This window comes from Cervus canadensis, chromosome 30 (assembly GCF_019320065.1).
Source record: "Cervus canadensis isolate Bull #8, Minnesota chromosome 30, ASM1932006v1, whole genome shotgun sequence".
NCBI classification, from domain to species: Eukaryota; Metazoa; Chordata; class Mammalia; order Artiodactyla; family Cervidae; genus Cervus; species Cervus canadensis.
The window spans coordinates 9,587,076-9,611,468 of record NC_057415.1 but is presented as its reverse complement, the minus strand read 5'-3'; the positions used below and the strand labels follow the sequence as shown (position 1 = coordinate 9,611,468).

The 24,393-nt window shown below is 53.3% G+C and overlaps 3 protein-coding genes across 7 annotated transcripts; all 3 read left to right on the top strand.

Moving 5' to 3' along the window:
* Nucleotides 1-4,581: 4,581 nt before the first annotated feature.
* On the top strand, nucleotides 4,582-12,187 carry ARID3C (AT-rich interaction domain 3C). 2 transcript variants are annotated; one of them, XM_043453915.1, is made up of 8 exons: nucleotides 4,582-4,728; nucleotides 5,509-5,901; nucleotides 7,710-7,782; nucleotides 9,513-9,696; nucleotides 9,841-10,124; nucleotides 10,702-10,884; nucleotides 11,114-11,203; nucleotides 11,661-12,187. In XM_043453915.1, exons 2-8 carry the CDS (start codon nucleotides 5,581-5,583, stop codon nucleotides 11,759-11,761), a joined length of 1,236 nt encoding a protein of 411 aa, XP_043309850.1. In that variant the 5' UTR covers nucleotides 4,582-4,728; nucleotides 5,509-5,580; the 3' UTR covers nucleotides 11,762-12,187. The 2 variants fall into 2 exon arrangements, with proteins under 2 accessions (XP_043309850.1, XP_043309852.1); XM_043453917.1 differs by lacking the exon at nucleotides 11,114-11,203.
* A 567-nt stretch (nucleotides 12,188-12,754) lies between these two features.
* Nucleotides 12,755-19,922, top strand: DCTN3 (dynactin subunit 3). Of its 2 annotated transcripts, none has more exons than XM_043453656.1 (7): nucleotides 12,755-12,906; nucleotides 14,926-15,010; nucleotides 15,846-15,932; nucleotides 17,542-17,625; nucleotides 18,693-18,751; nucleotides 19,349-19,408; nucleotides 19,595-19,922. In XM_043453656.1, exons 1-7 carry the CDS (start codon nucleotides 12,811-12,813, stop codon nucleotides 19,682-19,684), a joined length of 561 nt encoding a protein of 186 aa, XP_043309591.1. In that variant the 5' UTR covers nucleotides 12,755-12,810; the 3' UTR covers nucleotides 19,685-19,922. The 2 variants fall into 2 exon arrangements, with proteins under 2 accessions (XP_043309591.1, XP_043309590.1); XM_043453655.1 differs by having other exon boundaries at nucleotides 17,474-17,625.
* Nucleotides 19,923-21,892: 1,970 nt separating this feature from the next.
* RPP25L (ribonuclease P/MRP subunit p25 like) lies at nucleotides 21,893-24,117 on the top strand. 3 transcript variants are annotated; one of them, XM_043453706.1, is made up of 2 exons: nucleotides 21,893-22,029; nucleotides 22,726-24,117. In XM_043453706.1, exon 2 carries the CDS (start codon nucleotides 22,756-22,758, stop codon nucleotides 23,245-23,247), a length of 492 nt encoding a protein of 163 aa, XP_043309641.1. In that variant the 5' UTR covers nucleotides 21,893-22,029; nucleotides 22,726-22,755; the 3' UTR covers nucleotides 23,248-24,117. The 3 variants fall into 3 exon arrangements, with proteins under 3 accessions (XP_043309641.1, XP_043309640.1, XP_043309642.1); XM_043453705.1 differs by having other exon boundaries at nucleotides 21,895-22,029; nucleotides 22,723-24,117; XM_043453707.1 differs by having other exon boundaries at nucleotides 21,930-21,991.
* The last annotated feature ends 276 nt before the right edge of the window (nucleotides 24,118-24,393 follow it).

Sequence of the window (24,393 nt, the reverse complement as noted above, 5' to 3'; positions counted from 1 at the left end):
CATCTCTGCCAAGTCCAGTGGTTATTTCTTCTCACTTTAACTTGACACAATCTTAAAACACTCATGTCACTTAGAGGACACTACTCTTCCTTCTTTGCCTCCTTTGCTGGATCTTGCTTATTTCTTCAACCTCTGACTTCCCAGGTCTATACTGCTCTGAGGTGATAGCAACCATTTCATGACTTTAAATACCATCTAGGAAATTCCCTAGCAATCCAGTGGTTAAGATTTGAGGCTTCCACTGCTGGGGTCCTGGTTCAATCCCAGGTCAGGAAACTAAGATCCCATAAGCCACATGGGACAACCATAAATAAATAAGTACCACCTATATGTCTATATACCAGTTATACTGAGATACAATTGATATGCAAGGTTTTATTAATTTTAAGGTATACAACATAATAATTTGATATATGTCTATATTATGAAATGATTACCACAAGTTAACATTCATCACCACACAGTCATAATTTTTTTCTTTTGATTAGAGGTTTCAAGATCTACTCTGTTAGCAACTTGCAAATATGCCATATAATATTGTTGACTATAGTCAGAATGCTGTATATTACATCCCCTGGACTTATTTATCTTATAACCGGAAGTTTACCTTTTGACCACTCTCATTTCTCCCCTGACCTCTGGCAACCACCAAACTGTTCTCTGTTTCTATGAGTTCAGTTTTTTGTTTTTTTTTAGAGTCCACATTTAATAACATTTGTCTTTATCTGATTATTTCATTTCACATAATACTCTCAAAAATGAATGGATAAAGAAATTGTGGTATATATCTACAAGGAATGTTATTCAGCCATGAAAAAGAAGGAAGCCCTGCCATTTGCAACAATGGTTGGAACTTGAGGACCATCTATGTGTCTTGATGTGTCATTTTTGGTCTCAGTCTAAACGTCCTCTGAGTTCCAGATTCAGATAGCTGATTACTTTCATCTCCACTTGACCTCTTCACTTGGTCATCTAATTGGCATCTCAAAATGTTCAACACAAACCGATTTATTTCCCAATCCTGCACCTCCTGCAGTCTTTATGGCCTCAGTTAAGGGCACCTCCATTTATCCAGGTGCTTTGGCCAAACACCTTGGAGTCATCTTGGATCCCTTTCATTCTCTCACATTCTACATTCAAGACATCAACAGATCCTGTCAGATTTATCTTCAAAACATATTCAGCATCTTACCACTCCTTGCCATCTCCACTGTTACCACCCTGGTACAAGCCATCATCATCTCTTGCCTGGATTATTGCAATGGCCTCCTAACTGAGCCTAATGCTTGCATCCGTTGTGGAAGGTCAGAGCCAGACTCAACAACCAGAGTCAGACTTTCACTGTTTGCTCAGACTTTCACTCTGCTCAGCCATTTCCAATGGCTTCCCATCTCATCCAGTCCTTTCACTGCCTCCAAGAACCTGCTCCAAGGTCCATGTTACCTCTGACCAAACATCCAGCTGGTCACCTTGGCCACTGTGTTCTAGACCAGTGGCCTTGCTTTTCTTCCAACGCATCGAACTTCCACTTCAGGGTATTTACACCTGCTGTTCTGACTGCAAGTCTCTTCCCCAGGTATCTGGATGGCCTTTCCTCCCTCAAATTCCTGCTCATTGAGTCCTCCCCTTAACATTGGGTAGTATCAGCCCTTCTGTGTTGGTTTTCAAATAGCACATTTTTGATACTCTTCCCTTTAAGAAGTGAAGCCTAATTCCCTTCCCCTTAAGTGTAGGCTGGACTTAGTTATGTACTTTTAACAAATAATATATGGCAGAAGTGACAGTGTGTGACTTCTAAAACTAGTCTATAAAAAGCTCTCTTCCCTCTTTAGTCACTCTCTCTGGGGGAAACCAGCTGCCAGGTTGGAGGACACTCAGACATGAGGTCCTCTCCTATGGAGAGGCCCAGCTGGGGAGAACAGCCTCTTGCCAATAGCCATGCAAGCAAAGAGGATCCTCCAGTCCCAGCCAAACCTTCAAATCACTGCAGCCAACATCTTGACTACAACCTCATGAAAAGACAGTTAGCACCCCTCAGCTAAGGCACTCTCGAATTCCTGATCCACAAAATTGTGAAAAAATAAATGCGGTTTCAAGCTGCTAAGTTTGAATGTAATTTGTTGCACAGTAATAGGTAACTAATACATGATTCCCTTTCTATTCCCCCAACCCAGATTTATTTTTCTCCATTTTGCTTATTATACACACTATATATTTCTCCCACTGGAATTATGCCATTATAATAGGGACTTTGCTATATTTACTCCTGTGTCCAACATTGCCTCGCATAAGGTAGGTGCTCCATAAGTATGTGTTGGATGAATGGAGGTCTAGATCTATCTGTCTGTGTGAGGTACAGGCTAAGAGGGGGCTATATATGGGTATAAGATGCCTTTCTTCTTCACAGATGGAGAGAGAGAGAGAGAAAGAGAAACCAAGTTCCAGTCACCTTATTCCTTCTCCTCTACCCTTCCCCGTTGTGCCTTCCTAGCCTAGACCCAAAGGTGAATTTACTATGCTTCTTTTTTAAAAACAGAATTTCATTTATTTTTGGCTGTGCGTAGCCTTTATTGCTGCTCAGGCTTTTCTCTAGTGGCCGGCTGACAGTACTCTATAGTTGCGGTGCGAGGGCTCCTCATTGCAGTGGATTCTCTTGGTGCGTAGCACAAACTTTGGCACTCAGGCTTCAGTACTTGTGGCACATGGGCTCATGAATTGTGGCTCCCAGGCTCTAGAGCGCAGGCTCAATAGTTGTGGTGCGGCATGTGGGATCTTCCCGGATCAGTGATCGAACCATGTCTCCTGCAATAGCGGACAGCTTCTTTACGACTGAGCCACAAGGGAAGCCCCCCTATTCGTGAAGCCCCACTTGATTCTTTTCCTTGGGGAGTAGCATCCAGTCCCTTATCCCTCTCCATCCCCTCCAAAGCAATCTCCAGACCCTCAGAGCTGGAATTCCCCCCAAGCCAGTTCCCACCTTTCCAATAGGAACCTAACCTCTGTCCCTCTCTGGGCACTTCCTCTCTGAGCAGCCTGGGAAGTTGGAGGGTGGGGAGGGAGGCAGGCAAGCTGAACACAGGAGTTACCTTGGAGGTGGAGCAGCAGAGGGGCTTGACTCTGTCCTGGGAGAACTTACACCACACAAGCCGTGGGAGCAGGGGGCATCGGATTTGAAAGTGGTGGGATCACCAAGGCTTCTTGGTGGAGGTGGTGTCCGGGCTGTCCAATCTGAAATCTGAGCAGGTGGGCACTGGAGTGATCCAAGGGTATGAGCAGGACTGAGTCTCACTGTGCCCTAGCAGGAAATGAGCTGGGGGCAGGGTGCAGGCTGGAGCCAGGGGGAGCACAGGGGTGTTACCCATCAAAAGAGCTTGGTAAGAAGAGTTGGTGGTCCAGGCCAGAGCAACCTGGGTCTGAGAGGAACAGACTGACTGGGAGAGGGTGGAGGAGGAAGAAGAAGGTAAAACTCACCCCTGAACTTCTGCCTCCTAGAGGAATCTTGGCCCTGGCACTAGTGTACCTCAGTGAGTATGAATGACACAGCAGAGTTTCACAACCATGCCAGCTATCACTCCTACAGAGGCGTGATGCCTCACACACTTGGCATCACCTCTGGGTGACCTTCGGTGCTTTTTGTAGGTCGATTTCCTTGGACATAGGAAGAAACTGTGGAATGTATGAGGGTGCTTAAGAGTGGGGTCCAGGCTGCTAAGGAATGACATCTCCTCACCTGGAGGATAACTGGGGGTGGGGTGAGCCTGGAGCAGTTGGAGATAGTTATGCAAACATGGGTGGAGGGTGGCTGGAAAAATGGGCGAAATGTGATCACCGTTGAAATTCGTGAGGAGTGCGGGAGGCTCGTTATACTAGTCACTCTTCTTGGGAATATGTTGACATTTTCCATAATAGAACGTCAAAAGAGCTAAACACGGTGTAGCTTTGTATCTGCAGGTGATATGTGTGCCCTGATGTTGGTGTGCAATCAGCTCAGAGACCTCTGAGTGTGTGAGTGCAGAAGTGAGTTCACCATGTGAGAGTATGGTGCAAGCTGCAGCGCGCCTGCAGCTGGGACCAGCACGCAGGCAGGGCAGGGGGAAGTTTCTGCTCTGTCCAGGCCCTGCACTGTCACCCCAGAACCCTGCAGTGATTCCCCTCCTGATCACAGCCAGTCTAGGCATTGGCGCCACAGCATCCCTGTAGCCAAGTGTGTGAGACACGGCGGCTGTGTGTGAACTCGGGACAGGGTGTGTTGGTGTGTGAACACGAATGTTGGTGTTTGGATGCCGGGCACGGAGTACTGGTGTGGGGCCCCTACCCCGGACATGTGCGGCCGGGGAAGGACCCTGGACCGGAGTTCAGAGATGGGGGACGCCTCACTCTCCTTTGCACGATCCCCAGCAGCTCTCCAGCGCCCTCTCCTCTCCGAATCTGGCAGTATGGAGGGTGGGAGACACCTGTTGGGGGGCTGGAAGCCGCAGAGCCCCCCCTCCCCTCCCGGGGCCTCCCCCTGCCTCCCCGCCCGCCCTGCCCCGCTCGGGTCCCGCCCTCGCGGCCGCCGCCAGCAGAGCAGCGAGTGAGCGCACGGAGGCCGGAGGGGCGCGCGGCGGCAGGAGCGCACGGCAGGGGACCCTGCGCAGGGAACCGAGCCGCGACAGGGGCCGCCCGAGAGGCGGGTTGAACGGAGGGAGCGCCGTGGAGACTCCGGGGGCAGCGGGCCGCGCCAGGCTGGTGAGTGTGGCAGCCGGGAGCCGGGGAGCGGGCGAGGAGACCCCGGCGTCCCCGGCCCCGTCCCGGGGTCTGTCCCGGGGATCCTCTGTTCCCGCTCCTCCTCGGTTCTAGTCCTCAGCCTCTCTGCCCCGTGTCCGTCTTCTCCCCTGTCTCTGCCCCCCTGTCTGTTTACTGTTTTGCCCTGTCTCTGTCGAATCTCTTTCTCCTGTCTCTGTCTCCTGCTGCGTCGGTCTTCTCTGGTCCCTCTCTACCCTGGTCTTACTATTTGTCTGCCTCTGTCTCTCTGTGACTCTCCCTGGACAGCCTGTCACTCAGGTCTTGGATATTTATCTCTTGCTCCTCTATTGCCTACCTTCCTAGTCTCCCTATCCGATGTCTCTATTAATCTCACCTCTCCCCATCTCTGTCTCTGCCTGCTGTCTCGGCCTCTCTCCACCTTGGTCCCTGCCGGTCTCTTGCCTCTCCCCATCTCTCGGTCCCATCTCCATTTCTGTCCTCACGTCTCCCTGTCCTTCTCTCTCCCCTCCATCTCTCTCTGTCCCTTGGTCCTTGTCACCCTCTTTGATCTGCTCCGTCTCTACCTGTGCTGTCAATGTCCGTTTCTGTCTCTCTGGGCCCGGTCCCTGTCTCTCCTGCTCCTTTTACCTCTCGGTGGATTTCTGAGAAAGCGATCTTTCTGACTTTTCCTCATGCCCCACCTCCCCCCCACCTGGTGCTTCCCTGAGTCCATGACCACCTCCCCTGGGTTGGATCCAACGCCCATCATTCCCTCCCCCACAGGCAGCCCTTTCCCCAGGGCCCCGCCTGGTGCCAGCCCCTCCACCCGTGGGGGGACTGCGCCTGGAAGCTGTCATGGAAGCCCTGCAGAGACAGCAGGCAGCCAGGCTGGCCCAGGGGGTGGGGCCACTGGCCCCTCCACACCCACCACCACCAGCAGCACCCCCAGGGCCTTCCTTTCCTGGATCCCGGACCCTGGAGGCCCCTGAGAGGGGGTTGGGGGAGGTTGGAGCTGAGGAAGAAGAGGATGGCCAAGATGAGGAGGAAGAAGAAGCTGGGGCAGAAGATGAGGCAGCCGAGGACAGCCGGCCAGGGACCCGGGGCAGCAGCTCACCTTCCAGCCAGCCCCCTGGACCTCATCCCCACGAGTGGACCTACGAGGAGCAATTCAAGCAGGTAGGACCCTCTCAATGTCAGGCCCTCCCCCTTCCTACTCTTTGGGCAAAACAGAGCCAAGGGATTAATAGCACCCCCACCCCCACTGCGCTCAGCAGGATGGAAGGACAGAGATAGAGACCTGGAGAGACAGTGGGAAGACAGGGAGAGACCGTGACAGGGAGAGAGAGACGGAAAGAAGGCGCACATCGCGAAGTGCAGGAGACACCCAGGAAAATGGAGGCTGACAGACTGAAGGCACTTGTTGTTGAGGCTGGAAGGGCAAATGGGAGGGGTGTAGGAGTCTTCAAGAATTCGGAGGGAGGGTGATCTGGGAGCTGCGGATTCCAGTGCCAGCACTATGCCACCTTCTCCACATCGAGTCACAAGGTCAGAGTCCGGGGACCAGTCAGGTTGTCCTGGGATGCCCACCTCTGTCTTTAAAAGTGGAATGGAGGTTGCCACTCCTTTGGCAAGCTGATATCCACTTAGTCTCTTTCTTGTCCCCTTCTCCCCATCCAAATCCTCTTCCTGGCCCAAGTCCTATGGGGTGACAGTTGCCAGCCCATGATGATCACTACAGTCAGTGGGACTGAAGGGCCCCTGGGCAGCTGGGAATGACAAGACCTTACTCACAGGGCCTTAATTTGAGGCTCTTCATCCCCGCAGAACCCGTCTGGATGTTATTCTAAGGCACTACTCTAGGCTGTCATTAGAAAGTGTTATGCAGGGCACTGATTCTAGGTGTGCTATTCTGGTGGTGTTACTCATAGGGTGTTGGTTTGGGGTATTTTCCCGAAGTGTTAATCTGTGGTTAGACTCTGCGGCTTTTGTGTAAAACTTGGACTGTTTCTCAGGACTCTGTTACTCTGGAGGTGTGGCTCTAGTGACTATTTCTCCTGGGTGTAATTCAGAGGCTTATTACTTGGAAAGCACATGTGTTATCTGCAGGTATCCATCTCAGGCTTAGGGCTCAGTTCTTGTGGGAGTGTAGATCTAAAGGTACATCTCTGAGGTTTGTTACTCATGGGTATTTTTTTACTCTGAGAGTTCCTATTGGGGGATGGATTTTACCTGTCGGTGTTTCTCAGGGATTGTTACTTGAGTAAAAGACACTATTGCCTTGGGGATTGTCCCTCCTTGGGGCATTTGAGAGCTGATACTGGAAGTGGGTGACTGAGAAGGGGTGGGATGATCCCTGGCCTTTCAAGTCCTCACCCTACAGGTCTTGGGTGGTCCAGAGCCATTGGCTCTGCGGCAGCTTCTGAAGTGGAGGAAACTGTTCCTGGAAGGAGATCAGACCAGAATGTGGGCTGAGAGGCCCTAGGTTTCAACCCAGCTTTCCTGAGCATCCACCCTGCCAGAGGGATGGGTTAGAGGCATCTCTGCCCCTCATCCCCAGTCCTGGCACACAGATGACATGTGAGCAGCAAGAAGCCCTTGCAGGAATGAATGAGTGAATGAGTGACTCAGCCATATCTGTCAATTTCCTCAATGTAGAACACAGCACCAGCCTGACTTCCTCCCTGGGGCTCTGGAAGGCAGGCAGAACCTCTGCAGCTTTCTCTTCCCTTACTCCCCAGGTGGATGGTGTTAACTGCCCAGGACAGGGCACTACTAGCCAGTAGAGGGTGTCTGTATGTATCAGGGGGGAAAAAAGTGCCCCTACCTGCCCCCAGGGCAAAGAGCTCAATGCTCTCTCAGGAAGTCTATGTTTCAGAACCTCCTTGCCCCTTCAACTGGGGTCCTTTATCCAGGGGTTGGCGTTGAAGGGGGTCCCAGTGTGGGGGGATACACAGAGCCGGGAAATGACCTCAGTTTTTCCCCAGCTGTACGAGCTCGATGCAGACCCCAAGAGGAAAGAGTTTCTGGACGACCTGTTTAGCTTCATGCAGAAGAGGGGTGAGTGGGTTGATGTAAGAGAGGGATCCTCATGTACCAGGTTCAAGGAAGGGAAACCCCAGGGTTTAGTTCTCAGTTTGGGTCCTCTTTGCAGAGATCTGGGCTTGGCAGCACCTATCCTTTGGGTCCTCAATAGCGTCTTTAACCTCTGACCCTGCCCCCCTTCTCCACCCAGGGATTAATTAGTGGGCAGCCCGCTGGCAGGTTAATGAGTGTGGGATCAATTGGGAGGGTGGGAGGGTGAGTGGTAGGGGGCTGGCCTGGGGTGTGGGGGTTTCCAGAATTGGGGGACTGGGAGTGCCTTGGTTCTCTTCCCTGGCCCTTCCTCCAGCCTTGTCTTGCCTCAGTTTCCCCTTGCTTCAGGCAGGAAACATCCAATGTGTTCTGCAGCAGGAAGGACTGGAATTAGACCCAAGGAAGGACTTCTCCAGGGGTAGGGGGTGCTGTGGAGGAGAAGGAATTCCTTTCCAGAAATCTCAGAGCCAGAAGTGAATGCAACAAGGGTCCATGAAGGGATCAGGGTGGGCGGCAGTCCATCACTTCAGTTTCTCCCCAGATTCATGGGTCCAGAAGACTGACTCATTATCTCTCTCTACAAAGCTAATTAACTCACTCCTAGAGCGGCCTGATAAGCCGCTAATTAACTGGCTGCACTGCCCCCCCCCCCTTAGTGCAGCTGGCGGCCAAAGTCCCTCAGGCCCCCACCCCAGGGCAGGTCAGCACCCGCGCAGGTCCCTTCCCAACCAGGGACCCTCAGTGGGGCTCCAGGGCCTTTTGCTCCCCAGGAGGGCTGGGTCATTCCGATCCCAATGGCGCCTCCCTGCCCCTTCCTCCCGGTACCCCCTCCACTGGGTGGGGTAGTGTGGTCTAAGCAGATCCCAGCCCCCTCTTCCCCCAGCTCTGCCTCCCTCAGGTCCCTGCCTTACTCTGCTCCCTGTGCGGGGGAGGGTGTCCCGCGGGGCCGATAATTTCCCCCCATTAATCAGACCGCAGCTAATTGTTCGGGTCCAAAGGCGGCAGCGGAAGGGGCCGAGATCGGTAAGGAATTAACTGGGGCCCATCGCTCAGCGCAGACAGGCCCCTTTGTCAGGACCGGCCGGCGGGGGCGGCGGGGACTGCGGAGTCGGCGAGCCGCGGCGGGGGCTGCTTCTTCCATTCACCATGCCCCTGCCTCTTGCAGCCACCCGGGGGCAGCTGCTTAGACGAGTCTGGCTCTTCAGTACTGTCAGGAAGTCCTTCCTATGGTCTACCCCAGGGGGCGGCAAACTAAAGCCAGGAGGCCAAATCTAGTCGCCCACGAGAAAAGAAGGGGGGTTAACATTTTTAAATAAGGGGAAAATTTGAAAGACGAATAACCTTTCTGGACGTATGAAATTTGAATTTAAGAGTGTGTAAATAAAGTTTTATTGGACTAGAGCCGCGTTCATTCCTTTAAATATCCTTTCAGCCTGCAATGGCAGAGTGGAGTAGCTCTAAGAGACTGGCCCGGAAAGCCTAAAACATTTACCATTTGTTTGGCCCTTTACAGAAGAAGTTTGCCACCCCCTAGTCTAGCCTCCCGTCCTTCCTGCTACAGTGGAGGTTCTGGGGGCTGTGGGCCCCGGCTGCAATCCCACCTCCCCATCTCCAGGGCCTCGCCAAAACAGGTCCAGGAAGCCGATTCCTCCACTCTCTGTGGATGCCGGCAGACAGGGTCTTAGTGTCCTGACTCTCTGCTCATCCCTCCTCAGGGACACCCGTGAACCGTGTGCCCATCATGGCGAAGCAGGTGCTGGACCTGTACGCGCTGTTCCGCCTGGTGACGGCCAAGGGCGGTCTGGTGGAAGTCATCAATCGCAAGGTGTGGCGGGAGGTCACGCGCGGCCTCAGCCTGCCCACCACCATCACGTCGGCCGCCTTCACTCTACGCACCCAGTGAGGCCGGGCGCGGGCGAGCGGTGGGAGCGAGGCGCGGGAGCTGGGGGCTGGGGGCTTGGGGGCCCCCCCCGAGGGTTCTTGTCCGGGTGTGAGGCTTGATCAGCTGGGCCCAGCCTCCCACCCCACCCCGTCCGCTCCTAGGTACATGAAGTATCTGTACCCGTACGAATGCGAGACGCGGGCGCTCAGCTCCCCTGGGGAGCTCCAGGCTGCCATCGACAGCAACCGACGCGAGGGCCGTCGTCAGCCTTACACCGCAGCCCCGCTCTTCGGCCTGGCTGGGCAGCCACCTCGGGGCACTTCTGGCCCCGCCCCTGAGCCCGGGCCCGCCCCGCCCACGCCCGGCCCACGCTCTGCTCATGGCCCCGCCTCCGGCATGCCGGCCCACGCCTGCGCGCAGCTAAGCCCAAGCCCCATTAAGAAAGGTGTGAGGGTAGAGCGGCTGAATTTTGAGGGTCTCTGAGACCTAGAAGGCTGCTGAGATAAAGGGAACATTAAAATATGGGAACCCTGAGGTCTGGGAGGCATCGAAGAATAGGGACAGTAAGGACTGATGGGCACTGAGGTTTGGTGCATGCTAAGGTTTAGGTGTCGTGATATTTGGGATCAGTGAAACGTTGGGAGCTCTGGGATATGGGTTACCGCGCGGTGTGGGGCTGAAGCTCAGGAAAAGGTCCTTTACCTAGAGCAGCTTCATTCCACACCTGTTCACTGATGACTTCTATCTGCATGTGGTTTATGCCTGCTATTTTTCCTGGATTATTTAACAACCAAAAGGAAGGGAATCCCCCAGATTGGACCAACCTAGTCAGATATATTGGCCTTTTTGAGCTCTTCAGCTTTCAGAGCCTCTACGCTGAGACTAGATGGGAGGGGAGATTGAATTTTGTGCTTGAACTTGGGTAACCTCCCTTGGTCCCAGGCCTGTGGGGAGAACTAGACGCAGGGACAGCGTTGTTTGGGCCAGGGGAGCTAAATGATCTGATTTTTTTTTTTTTTCAGAGGAGAGCAGAATTCCCACCCCTCGGCTGGCACTGCCTGTGGGCCTGGCCTTTGGACCAGCACGTGAGAAGGTGGCACCAGAGGAACCCCCAGAGAAGAGGGCTGTGCTGATGGGGCCCATGGACCTACCTCGACACGGCGCACCCCCCAGTTTCCTGCCCCGCGGCAAGGTTCCACTTAGGGGTGAGGAGGGACTTGTTGCTGAGAGGGCTTAGGGCCGGTGCAATGAGGGAGGACAGACTCATCACCCAGTAGGCATTGGAGGTGGGGCAGATAGATCCCTCAGTAGATACTTCTGTGATTACAGGTGTGGGGCTGAAGTGGGATGGGGGCTGTCTACAGGGATGGAGGGGGGAGCTTGTAGCTGAAATCTAATTCCCCAAAATGTGACTCCCTGCTCCCTCCGGGACAGAAGAGCGGCTGGATGGGCCTCTCAGTCTGGCAGGCACTGGTATCAGCAGTATCAACATGGCCCTAGAGATCAACGGGGTGGTCTACACTGGTATGGGTCCTGCAGGCTGTTTCTGTTCGCATGAGGTCAGGGGTATTTATGCCGGCATGGAGGTTTTAGACTTTCTCTACTAGCATGAGGTTCAGGGATACCCAAACCTGCATGGGTAACATGGGGTTCAGGGGATCGCTACACTGGCCTGGATTAAAGGGGGTGTCTATATGGCATGTGGTCCAAGGCATGACCTCTCTGGCATGAATACCATGGGATGTCTCATCATGGGCTTGTGTATCAGTGTAAATGTTTCTTGTTTCCATGTTAGAGGGTATCTATATTGGCACAAGAGTCTCTAACTGACTCAAGGGACTTGTCCTCGTTGGTTGTGACAGGGCTCTGTGTGTGATGTTCTAGCAATCAGGACACTGACTTTTGTTTCCCTCTTCTATTTCTTTGCCTTACCTTTTCCTGTTTGTCTTTGCCCTCTACCAATTCCTCATCTCTTTGCTAGGTGTCCTCTTTGCCCGTCGCCAGCCTGTACCAGCTTCCCAGGGCCCAACCAACCCTGCACCCCCACTCCCGACAGGGCCCCCTTCCAGCACCTCACCCTGAGAACTCTTACTTGAAACTGAGAGTCCCAGCCCCATTGCTGAGGGGGAAGGAGACCCATTCTTCCAGGGTGCCCATTCTAGGACCCAGCCCTGGGAGGTGACCACTACCCACCCGCCCCCCCCCCCCCACTGCCATATGGACTTGAAGCCAAAGAGATTTCTTTTGATGTTACATCTACCTCATTGTAAAAGGAGGGCCCTTCCTCCCTGGCCAACTGCAGCAGCATCTACCAAAGAGTTCTTCCCCCAATAATAATAAGAGTTCTTTCCATCATCTCCTCATGTGCTCCCCTGTGCCAATGTCATCTCTAGAACTCCACCTCTTTGAGTCAGACCTGCTTCTCTTCAGGAGCCAGGTGAAAGGATGGGTTGGGTTGTTGTGAAGGAGATGTCTCTCAGTTCATATTTGGATAATAAAGCTGCGATCCCTCCCTCTCCAGTGCCTCCTCTCCTTCTTGTTTGGGTCTGTGGGTTGGGGAGGAAGAGGAATTATGTGGTATACACAGGCTGTGTTGGGCCAGGGGTTTTCAGAGAGGAAGAAAGAATAGCAAAGGCCATGAATAGGAGAACTCAGTCTCATGAATCAGACTGCCTGAGTTCAAATCCCGATCCTGCCACATCTGTACAGTGTTGAGTGTTCTTAGGCAAGACGCTTAATCGCTTAAACCTTAGAAGATTCCAAAAGTATCTCACTGGACTACCTACTATTCTATGGGAATGAACCAATCTTACAATAATGGGTATATTTATATGTGCCACCTCGGGGAAAGGGCAGGGGAAATCTCTTTGGTAACCTGGAATTGGAAGAAGAGAGGCAAAGTTCGTCTTGACAAGCAGGGGCTGGAAATTAGCGCCTGACAGGTAGCCGTTGCCTAGGTTACCAGGCAGCTTTTCGTTGGCCCTGCCTGCCACTTCCGCATCGAAGGGCTCAATCATGGCGTCATTTCCTGTATGCAAGGGCTCCCGTCCACTCGGATTGGCCCGCCTTCTCTATTTGGACGGATGTCCTGCCCTCTGGCTATTCCTGGCTGAGGCGGGGCAGCGGGAGCCATGGCGGCTGTGACCGATGTTCAGCGGCTACAGGCCCGTGTGGAGGAGCTGGAGCGCTGGGTGTACGGACCAGGCGGGTCTCGCGGCTCGCGGAAGGTGAGCGATTTTGGGTCCAGTGGTCCCTCTCTGGAGCAAAGCAAGAGTGGCCTATTGGCCTGGTTCTGCAGATGGATGCTGCAGCTCCAGCCCCGTTGCTCGCAACTAGGCTATTGAAATAGCAAAGGTCCGAGACCTCCCAGAGCATATCGGACCCTCGGGATCCATTCCCATGGAGGGAACTGTGGGCTTGAGGTGGGCTCAAAGAGGAGACTCCGTCTTTACCCTCGCGGGATAGTTGGGGAGACCGGACACACGCGAGAAACTGACTAATGAGTAAGAGCTTCCAGTAAGCGCCGAAGTCACAGTGAAAGGGACGTTGTGGAGCCTTGCCTAATTGCTAAGTGAATTGTGCAAAGAGAGGCCCATGGGACCCCAAAAGAGGCAGACCAGAGATGGATAAGGAAGGCTCCAGGGAGTTAGGGATAAGGTCTGAGAGGGCCAGAATTAGGAGGGGAAAGGAGTGAATACTGGGTGTTCAGATATGGACTGACGGTCCTTCCCTCTAGTGGCTGATTTTGACAGCTCACTTCCCGTCCATCCCCGTTTTTAACTATGGAAAGACCTTTCTCTGAAGGTGGCTGTATCGGGCATACCCTGGAGTTAAGTGCCTCAGAGGTAATGACGTCCATTCGTACACTGCTTGTGGTATTAGCTGTCACCAGATTGTGTCCCATTTGAGAACTGACTTCTCAAAACATTTTTTCCCTTTGTCATCTATAATGCAAATCCTCCTGATTTTCCTCCTGTCTCTCTGGCTGCTTTTACTCAGTAAGATTGCCGGGAGAAATATCAATAACCTCAGATATGCAGGTGACACCACCCTTATGGCAGAAAGTGAAGAAGAACTAAAGAGCCTCTTGATGAAAGTGAAAGAGGAGAGTGGAAAAGTTGGCTTAAAGCTCAATATTCAGAAAACGAAGATCATGGCATCTGGTCCCATCACTTCATGGCAAATAGATGGGGAAACAGTGGCTAACTTTATTTTTCTGGGCTCCAAAATCACTGCAGATGGTGATTGCAGCCATGAAATTAAAAGATGCTTGCTCCTTGGAAGGAAAGTTATGACCAACCTAGACAGCATATTAAAAAGCAGAGACATTACTTTGCCAACAAAGGTCCATATAGTCAAGGCTATGGTTTTTCCAGTGGTCATATATGGATGTGAGAGTTGGACTATAAAGAAAGCTGAGCACAGAAGAATTGATGCTTTTGAACTGTGGAGTTGGGGAAGACTCTTTGAGAGTCCCTTGGACTGTAAGGAGATCCAGTCAGTCCATCCTAAAGAAGATCAGTCCTGGGTGTTCATTGGAAGGACTGACGTTGAAGCTGAAACTCCAGTACTTTGGCCACCTGATGGGAAGAGCTGACTCATTGGAAAAGACCCTGATGCTGGAAAAGATTGAGGGCAGGAGGAGAAGGGGACGACAGAGGATGAGATGGTTGGATGGATGGCATCACTGACTCAGTGGACATGGGTTTGGGTGGACTCTGGGAGTTGGTGATGGACAGGGAGGCCTGGCATGCTGTGGTTCATGGGGTCGCAAAGAGTCGGACACGACTGAGTGACTGAACTGATTTGCCTCCTCATAAATTTGATCCTTGAATATCCGCATTCCTTACCCTCTAATCTAAAACCTGTGTGAGATCATTCACTTTCCTAGTCTCTCCATCTATTCAACCCTTTAATACTGGAATTCCTCACCCTCTACCCTTAAAGCCTAGATCAGTTCAGCCAAGAGGAAGGGATCAGTGAATATATAGTATGTGCTAGTGCCCCATAAACCCTAAGGTAGTTCATTACTTCCCCAGTCACATGAAACTCCCCGAGGAGTACATGATTATCTACCCCTTCATACTGAGGATTCCCAGAAGGTGGAGTTGGATCTCTTAATACAAGAGAAGGGGGTGATTGCAGGGACAAGGAAGTTTGGAGTCTGAGGAAATGAAGATTCTTTATCTCTTCCAAGCCTTGAGCCAAGTGGTAAATCTTGGAATTAACTTCCACTCCCCTTATAGGTGGCTGATGGCCTGGTCAAGGTGCAGGTGGCTTTGGGGAACATCGCCAGCAAGAGGGAGAGGGTGAAGGTTCTGTACAAAAAGAGTAAGTGTTTCCATGAGGTGCCTGCCTGCCCTCCTTCTCAAGCCTATGCCTCCTGGTTCCCTGCCCAGGCTGTTAAGCCCAGTAGGTCACTGGAGTTTCCCTTTGGGGATAGCAGGTGAAGACATTTTCCTGATGAAATGGTGGATTGGGGTAGGCTTTCTACTTTGTGGTTAAACTCCAAGCCCATGGCAGTGTCCTAAGTTTTGAGATGAGAGCTCTGCCTGAAAGTCCGCTGGGGAAGGAGAGAGGAGGAGTATGGAATTTCCATAGGCAAGGTTCAGGGGCAGGAAAGAAATCAGGCACTGAGAACCCCAGCCTTGGCTCAGCCAGGCCTTTTTGATTATGTTGGAGCTAGCAACCTGTTCAGTAACTAGAAGTCAGATAAAGTTCTGGCATGTCTTGGTGGCACAGAGGGGCAAGGTATTACCTTCTACCCTTGAAGATAGATCAGTGAAAATGCTGAGGGCCCCAGAGTATTGGAGGCAACTGTGTTCCCAGCTGTAAAGTCTGACTCTGGCCAGCAGGATGGTTAGATAGCATCACTGACTCAATGTACATGAATCTGAGCAAACTCCCGGAGATAGTGAGGGACAGGGAAGCCTGGCATGCTGCAGTTCATGGGGTCCAAAGAGTCGGACACAACTTAGTGACTGAACAGCAGGTGATCAGAGGGAAGAGACAGGGAAGTGGGGATGGGGGCCTGGTGGACCCTGTGGGTATCAGTTCTTCACTCAAGGCTCTCCCCAAGGCTGACCCTTCCCCTGATACCCTTCCTTCACAAGACTGATCCCCACTCCCCAACCTTATTCCATTTTCCATCTTGTTACTTTTCTAGTTGAAGACTTGATCAAATACCTGGATCCTGAGTACATTGACCGCATTGCCTTACCTGATGCCTCCAAGCTGCAGTTCATCTTGGCAGGTAGTGCTGGGTAGGATGTGCACATGCATCTTGGGGAAGGTGGGCACAGAGGTGGCCTCCCTCTCAGTCCTCTCCTGGATGCAGCCCAGGAAGCTGATCTCTGAAATCTGGACTGAGGCTGGAGGTGGACTTGTGGTCCTCTTGTAGGCACTGGGTACAGTACACCCTGGAGCCAGCTGCAGACCAGAGTGCCAGCCACTGTGGAGGTGACTCCAGTGTTCTGTCTATGGCATGCCTCTAGGATTTTCCTTCAGAACCTTCCTTACTTCTGCTCAGTAGACATAGAGCTTCTAGGAAAGGGTGGGGGCAGAGAGCATTGCCGTGGGAGAGATGAGGATATAAGCATGGGTTTCAGCATCTTGCAGGTGGGAAAGTGCTGGGATTCAGAGTTCTAGACAGGAACTATTGTCTTAGCAATGTTTGCTTATCGGTTAGTTAGCTACTCCACGAGGTATGGTTTGCCATCACCTGTGTTTGTTCATGCATTCAAGTGCTCATCAGGTGTGGTCCGGACTATCCTAGGTGTGAGGTATACAGCAGTGAACCAGAACATCCCTAAACCACTGCTGTGACTCAGGCACCGTTCAGGAGGTCTTCCCCTGCACCGATTCTTGAGTCCAGCCTCTCCACCCCTCCCTGTGGCACTGTCTCAGTGTTCATCCCCTGGCACTTGAACAGTTTCCTAAGTCTTCTTTTTGTTTTTTTTTTTTCTTTCTTCTTCTTTTTTTTTTTTTTCCCCTTTGCTTATTCCTAAGTCCTCTTCTTGACCCTAGTTTCCCACTTCTTGCATGTGGCTCACTATCATCTTCCCCAGACACATTTCCAGCATGCCACGGTGTTTACTTTGGAACCTCAGCATGTGTGTATCTTTCTCTTCCTACTAGGATAAATTCCTAATTCCTTAGCCTACCATTCAAAGCTCCCTATAGACTGCCGAATCTCCCCTCCCATCTAGCTGTTTCCTGTGCTCTCCTTGCTCCAGTTCAGCCAATTGAATTCTTTTTCCTCTACTGATTGACATGCATTCTTGCCATCAGATGAATGACATAACAGTCCTCCCTTCTTGAATGCCCTTCCCACTCTGCAGTCATTGAAACCCCCTGTGCACAGGGCCATCGCAGTCCTGCTGCGCTTGTCACTGGACTCTCCTCTTAGTGTCCCAGCTCTCCAGAAACTTGTAATTGTGCCTCTGTGATCCACTGAGCACTACCTGCCTGGTATCTTCCACAAGTCTCCTCTTTCAGACCTTCCCAGGAGCCCTTGGGTACTTCAGGTCCGAAGTACTTTGTCTCCTGTGGCCTAGGAGGGGCTCTCTGAATTTGTGGATAGGAGGCTAGAGGGAGAGGCCTCAGAGTTAAAACTTGGAGAAAGGTTGGATTTGGAGGCACTTAGAGGCTCCTTGGGCTCAAGATAGTTCAGACCAGTGGCATCCAGGAGAGGTGGAGGCAGACTGGGGGAGTGTGCACAGAAAGAAGGGGGCAGTGGGCAGAGTGGCTGCCCCCGGCTCCAGGACTCAGCGCTCTCCCTGGCCTGGTCCCCAGCTCCTCGCCTGGGAGTGGCCGTGCCTGGGCCCGCCTCACTGCTGCTCTCTTGTCTGTTCATGCCGCAGAGGAGCAGTTCATTCTCTCGCAGGTTGCACTTCTGGAGCAGGTGGACGCTCTGGTGCCCATGCTGGACAGCACTCACATCAAAGGTACCTTCTGGGGTTGCATCTCCTCTGCTCTACGTGGGGAGGTTGGTGGATGGGCAGGACTTCCCTGGGCTCAGACTGGCTCTGCTCCTTGTCTTTACCCTCACCTGAGGGTACTGGCCACCTGCACTGGGATTAAAATTGCCAGGGCAGAGAGCTCAGCTTCAGAACTCGGGCAGTTTGGCCCTAAGGACACTCAGGTAAGCCCAGTGGCCTCCCACTCTAGGATTCCTTCTGTTTTCTACCCCACCCCTCAGCATCTGTCCTTCAGGGTGTTGCAGAGGCCAGGTTTGACTATAAGAGTTCCTGCAGGGGCGGGGTGTGTGTGAATGTGTGTGCAGGGGGCGAGGGGGGTGTGAATGTGTGTGCAGGGGGCAGGGGGGTGTGAATGTGTGTGCAGGGGGCGGGGGGGGGGGTGTGGTGTGTGAATGTGTGTGAATTCTTCCTGCCGCGCCACCTAGGGCAGTCCCTGGGCCAGGATTTTGACAAGCAGACAGTGACTTTAATTGAATCCAGATACCCATCTTGTCTGTCTCTGGAGGTATTTTTCCCAGCTCCCCCTCCATACCCCTGATCAGTTTCCTGCTGAGCATCTGACAGCCTTAAGCTGTGGGCCCAGCATGGTGGCTGAGGCTCTGGGTGTTGGGTTCCAGGTGACCAGCTTAGGGACCTTGCATTTGTCCTCAGCCCACCTGCAGGCTCCCTGTTCCCTGGGCCAAGCAGCTCTGGTCCCGCCGAGCTGAGAGCAAAGGAACAGATCCTATAATAATCAAAGCTTTCTTTACCTGCCCTGCTCACAACACTGGGGTGGGTATATGGGGCAACTCTGGGAACCCCAAGGTTTTGTCTTCCAAGGGCCTATATCTTCCCCTCCCCTTTGGGTCCTAGAATAGGACTGGGGTGGGCAGGGAGCCCCACCACCACCACCTCCGGCTGCAGCGGTCGATGAAGCTGGCGTTTGTTTAGCTTCTCCACTCAATACTCTAATCCTGCTGAAGACCTAATAGACTATTGAGCAGTCCCGGGGGAAGGCAGCAGCATCATTGGGCAGCGTGCGTTGTGTTTTACAGCCGTTCCTGAGCATGCCGCCCGCCTGCAGCGCTTGGCCCAGATCCACATCCAGCAGCAGGTACGGGAGGGGAGAGGCCAGGTGGGAAAGTAGAGGTGGTGAGACTCCTTGTCCCCACCCCTGCCTCCTGGGGAAGTAGCCTCAGGAGCTGATGTCAGCTTCAGGGGAAACTTAGGGTTTCTCCTTTGTCTTGCAGGCACCTTCCAGAGGGGAAGGGACTTGCCTAGGGTAAAATCTAGGCCGCCTGCCTCCCAGAATAGGACTATCCTGAGACACCAGAAGATTGATGTTGGGAGGTACCCAAGAATTCCTGGGGGTGATGTGTCCTTGACCAAATGTGGAGGAGCTGTTTTTTCACTATTGCCAGGCTCTAGTGTGAAGTTCAAAGAGGGTTCAGATATAGGGGACAGGGGAGAAGGAGGCATATACCAGTAGGAATAGGTCTTTAAATGTGTGGTTCGCTCCCTCTTCCATCAGCCTCAGGACTGCAGTTAGGCTACCCATAGCAGAGCCTGAAAGTGCCTCTTTAGAAATTTGCTCCTTTTAGCTCGAGGTTAAACATGACCTTTTCTGAGGAGCGAGGGTCCTTGATGAGGCAGGCAGTGGGGCGTGTGGGCTCTGTCTGACGCCTTTCTTTGCCCCACCTTGGCCCCACAGGACCAGTGTGTGGAGGTCACTGAGGAGTCCAAGGCTCTCCTGGAGGAATACAACAAGACTGTATCCTTTCCGCTCAGCTGGGTCCCTGAGGAGTGCTGTATGGAGCCTGGCCTTTTACTCCATTCCTAGTTCTGTCTCTCATCCCATCCCAACCAGTCTGTGTGTCCCCAGCTCCCCCTGCCTTGAGGAAAGTCAGGCATCTCTCTTCTGCCTCTCATTCTCATTGTCACCTTGACCTGTGACCAGACAGTGCTTCTCTCCAAGCAGTTTGTGCAATGGGATGAACTTCTCTGCCAGCTAGAAGCTGCCAAGCAAGTGAAGCCTGTGGAAGAGTGAATGGTGCTTCCCATCCCAGGGTGGGCTGGGGCAGCCAGGCTCCAGGACCTGTGCCAGCCTGCCCTTGTAACAGAGCAGAAAAGAGGTGGCTCTGTATTTATTGGATTCAAGACCTACCTGGTTGCACTCAGGTGGGGCTCTGAGGTCAGAGGTCTGGTTACTTGAGATTTGCTCTTTGCACCTCCTCCCTTCATCAGCGTCCTGTTCCAGTGACAATAAAACTGTAGAGACCACTTCAGTAGTGTGTTAGCTTCCTGATCTTGGATGGGTATGGTGGTAGGGATGAGGGTGGTGGAGGCCAGAGTTGTCCATCTTCCTAGGAGTTGGACCACCAGCTATACTCATCCTAGTCTAGCTTTCTGGAAGATATAGAGCTCTCAGGATGAATGCTCTCATTTGTTTGATGTGAGTGGAACATTTGGTTTTGTATCCATTTATCCCACATTTACCAAAGTGAAAGTGAAGTCACTCAGTCATGTCCAACTCTTTGCCACCCCATGGACTGCAGCCTACCAGGCTTCTCCGTCCATGGGATTTTCCAGGCAAGAATACTGGAGTATTTCCTTCTCCAGGAGATCTTCCTGACCCAGGGGTTGAACCCGGGTCTCCCACATTGTAGGCAGACGCTTTACCGTCTGAGTCATCAGGGAAGTCCAGCATTTACCAAGGACACTCTAAATGTCAGATGCCAAACCAGGTGGGGAGGTCACAGGTAGGGTCCACCTGCCCTGTACAGGATAGCTGGGGAAACAGTCATGGAAAAGGGGAGGGAAGAATGTGGCACAGGGTTCTCTGGGGGCACAGAAAAAAAAGGGATGTGGCAGGTAGCCCTGGAGAGTGATATGCAGGGTCTTTGAGAACCAAGGGAGCAGCATGTGCAAAGGAGACGGGAGCCTCTATGTTGCTCTCCTGGTGCTATGAGAAGAGAAGGGGAGCCTAAAAGAGGATGCAGAGGGCTTTGGGGCGGGGGTGAGGCGGGGCGGTGGTGTGGCTGGAAAGGAGGGAGAGTTGGCATATTAAAGAGCAGAGAAACCAATGGCACCTCACTCCACCAAGTGTTTGCTGTCCTCTTGTGGTCTCTGGGACTGCTGCGGCTCCAGGCCCCTTTACGTCGGCCTGCCTGCCACCGTACTGGCGCGGTCTCATGGCATCTCAAATCCAACACGTCTGAAACTGAGCCATCCTAGACTCTTCCCTCCTCCATCCATCCGAACAGTCGCCAAACCCACCTCGTAGTATCTTCCAACTTAATTTACTTTCCCCCATTCCCACTGCTGTTTCTCTGGCTCATTCTTTCAACAAATGCTTTAACAAATACTCGAGCACTTATTATAGGCGGGGCAACTTAAGAAGCACCGCGGACATGGCCCTGGAACGTGCGGCCAGGAGTCACAAGAGGGAGGCCCGAGAGCTGCGCACACGAACAGGTTTGACCTGCGCCTTGATGAGAGCCCCCGTGGTTCGCCAGTGGCCACAGTTCAGTTCAGTTCAGTCGCTCAGTCGTGTCCGACTCTTTGCGACCCCATGAATCGCAGCACGCCAGGCCTCCCTATCCATTACCAACTCCCAGAGTTTACTCAAACTCATGCCCATCGAGTCGGTGATGCCATCCAGCCATTTCATCCTCTGTCGTCCCCTTCTCCTACTGCCCCCAATCCCTCCCAGCATCAGGGTCTTTTCCAATGAGTCAACTCTTCGCATGAGGTGGCCAAAGTATTGGAGTTTCAGCTTCAGCATCAGTCCTTCCAATGAACACCCAGGACTGATCTCCTTTAGGATGGACTGGTTGGATCTCCTTGCAGTCCAAGGGACTCTCAAGAGTCTTCTCCAACAGGGTGAAGTTAAAGTTCAGAACTCGGTGATCAAGGCTCTCGCGCCCGCAGCAGCCACATCACCGGCACCTCTAGCTCCGGTCCAAAGAGAAACCCGCCACTCTGCCTCTGCTACTGCGGGGTGCTCAACGGGTAACGCCCGCCCTGCATCTTCTAAGGGCCGAATCCTCCGCATCCTTCCGACGCGGACTTCGGACGCGGGACTCCTCGGCTGGCCGCTCCTCTCCCCCGCAGCGCTCTCTCAGCTCGCAAAGCAGTGCTCCTTGCCCGGGGCAGAACAGCGAAGACACCCGGCGTGCTGCGGATCCGCGCGTCCGGGGCCAGCTCACTCCCCGGCGTCCGGCACCTCTCAGTTTGCGAACCCGGCCCCTCAGGCCCCGCCCCGTCCAGCGTGCGCGGCCCCGCGACCTCGGCGCGCTCTCGGCCCGCGCCATCTTGGCTTCAGATCGAGCGTAGGGTGAGCGCGGCCGCGGCGGTGAGAGCCGGAGCCCTGCGGGGCGGGGGCGCCTGGAGGTGCGAGGAGGAGAGGGGAGGCCGGGTCCTGGGCCTCTGCGGTGGCCCGTGGCGGTGGGGACGGCGGAGCCTGGCCTCTCGCGGCCCCGACGCCAGGGGTGGCCCGAGCCTCTGCTTCCCAGTGTCTGAGGGACCCTCGGTTGCGGGGATCGACCCTGGAATCTCTGGATGAAAGAGGGGTGCCCGGCCCTGTCCTCGGGGTCCAGGAGTTGGGGAGGGGATCGTTTCTGCCTTTGAGGAGCTTTTGGATGAGGGCTCTTGGCTCCGTTTGGGGGAGCATGGGGTGTGGGGGGGAGGGCTTGGCCCTGACCTCTGGTAGCACGAAATGAGGCGCCTGCGCTCTGTCACCCCGTGGGGAGCCCAGGGTGAGGAGCACTCAGCCTTGTGCTCGGGGAGTCTCGAGTGAGGGCCCGGACCCAGTCCGCGGGAGCCCCAGATGAGGAAGGTTCATTCCCAGTGCCAGGGAGCTGGAGATGGAGTGGCTTGGCCGGTGTTCAGTGTCGGTGGAGGGTCATGGCCCTGTCCAGAGGACTGGGGTACATCCCCCCTAGGGGCAGGCAGGCATGACCCCTTGTCCTGGGGATGAGGGGTTTAAGGTCCCATTTCTGGAATATCTGGGCAGAGCAGCGCCCTAGGGAGGCAAGGTGGGGGTGGCCTGGGACACAGCGCCCACCATCCTCTGACTTCCTGCAGCAGGGCAGCGAGGCGGACGCGACAGCAGGCTGGATGGAGCACTACCGGAAAGCTGGCTCTGTGGAACTCCCCGCACCTTGCCCGATGCCCCAGCTGCCTCCTGATACCCTGGAGATGCGGGTCCGAGCTGGCAGCAAGATCCGCAACCTCCTGGGCCTGGCGCTGGAGCGGCTGGAGGGCGGCAGCGCTCGCCACGTCGTATTCTCAGGCTCTGGCCGCGCTGCAGGCAAGGCTGTCAGCTGTGCTGAGATTGTCAAACGGCGGGTACCAGGCTTGTACCAGCTTACCAAGCTGCGCTTCCTGCAAACCGAGGACAGCTGGGTGCCTACCTCACCTGACACAGGCCTGGATCCCCTCACGGTCCGCAGCCATGTGCCCGCAGTGTGGGTGCTGCTGAGCCGAGACCCCCTGGACCCCAATGAGTATGGCTACCAGCCCCCCGGGGCACCCCCTGACCTCGGGCCCACACCTGCCTCCAGCTGTGGCCCTCAGCCTAGAAGAAGGGCTCGCGATACCCGGTTCTGACGACCTGTGGGCAAGCTGTTGTCTAGACAGAGTGTCCAGGATGGCTGTACCTGTGAGAAGCCTCTAACTGCTCAAGGTCTCCAACAAAACTTGAGTTTACGGAAGTGGGCCTCCCTGTCCTACTTCCCCCTTCTCGCTGGCTCCTGGAAAGGGACTTTTGTGATGAGTGACAGGTGTGGAAAAAGTAACATCCCAAGTCAGTGTGTAGGTCAACTTGCCACAGCATAAATAAAATACAATATTATGTAGAGAAAGAAGAAGGGTTACTTGCCTTCTACATACAGTGCCTCTCATCTGTCTTCTGACAGAGATCCAAGGAGTGAGTGAGGAAATAAAGTCTCTGTCCGTTTGTCTGATGAACCTCTGCTTGGCCTGCTGTGTGGAAGTGGGATTAAGGGAGTGGGAGTCCCTGCCCTTGACCCCCAGGAGCTCCCAGTCTGGAGACAGGAAAAGTAGGTTCAGATGGGTGCTGCGAGGATCTGGACTGAAGAAGAAGCCTCAAGCAGTAACCTGACTGTCTAGATCCCTGGGTGGCTGTCTGCTTCCTGTTTGGGGCTGGTTGAAGAACTCTGCATTTTTCTCCACTTGCAGCATAGAGACATACCTCGTATTGTTGCACGTCGCAGATACTACATTTCTTACATAAGAAGTGAAGTTTTGTGGCAACCCTCCATTGAACAAGTCTGGCAGCGCCATTTTTCTAACAGTGTTCACTTCATGTCTCTTGTCACATTTTGGTAATGCTCAAAATATCTCAGACTTTTAATTATTATTATATTTGTTATAGTGATCTATGATGTTACTACAGTAACTCAGTGAAAGCTCAAATGATGGTTAGCATTTTTTAGCAATAAAATATTTTAAAATTAAGGTATGTATGTAGATTGTTTTTTAGACATAATTCTGTCACATTCATAATAGACTACAGTATAGGTAAACATAACTTTTTTAAGCACTGGGAAACAAGTAAACTTTTGTGACTCGCACTATAGAGATCTTCCTTTTAATGAGGTGGTCTGGAACTGAACCCAAAATGTCTCTGAGGTATGCCTGTATCACAGTATAGTGGTTGAGATCATGGCTTTGGTCACCAGACTGCCTGGATTTGAATCCTGGTTCTGCCAATTACTAGGAAGTTACTGCTCT

Bases quoted from the DNA above. Each gene is read 5' to 3' on its own strand.
- ARID3C (XM_043453915.1), top strand. From the start codon at position 5,581: ATGGAAGCCCTGCAGAGACAGCAGGCAGCCAGGCTGGCCCAGGGGGTG. The intron at 5,902-7,709 runs GTAGGACCCTCT...GTTTTTCCCCAG, and splicing joins ACGAGGAGCAATTCAAGCAG to CTGTACGAGCTCGATGCAGA. The intron at 7,783-9,512 runs GTGAGTGGGTTG...ATCCCTCCTCAG, and splicing joins TAGCTTCATGCAGAAGAGGG to GGACACCCGTGAACCGTGTG.
- DCTN3 (XM_043453655.1), top strand. From the start codon at position 12,811: ATGGCGGCTGTGACCGATGTTCAGCGGCTACAGGCCCGTGTGGAGGAG. The intron at 15,011-15,845 runs GTAAGTGTTTCC...TTACTTTTCTAG, and splicing joins GAAGGTTCTGTACAAAAAGA to TTGAAGACTTGATCAAATAC. The intron at 18,752-19,348 runs GTACGGGAGGGG...TTGGCCCCACAG, and splicing joins AGATCCACATCCAGCAGCAG to GACCAGTGTGTGGAGGTCAC.
- RPP25L (XM_043453706.1), top strand. From the start codon at position 22,756: ATGGAGCACTACCGGAAAGCTGGCTCTGTGGAACTCCCCGCACCTTGC.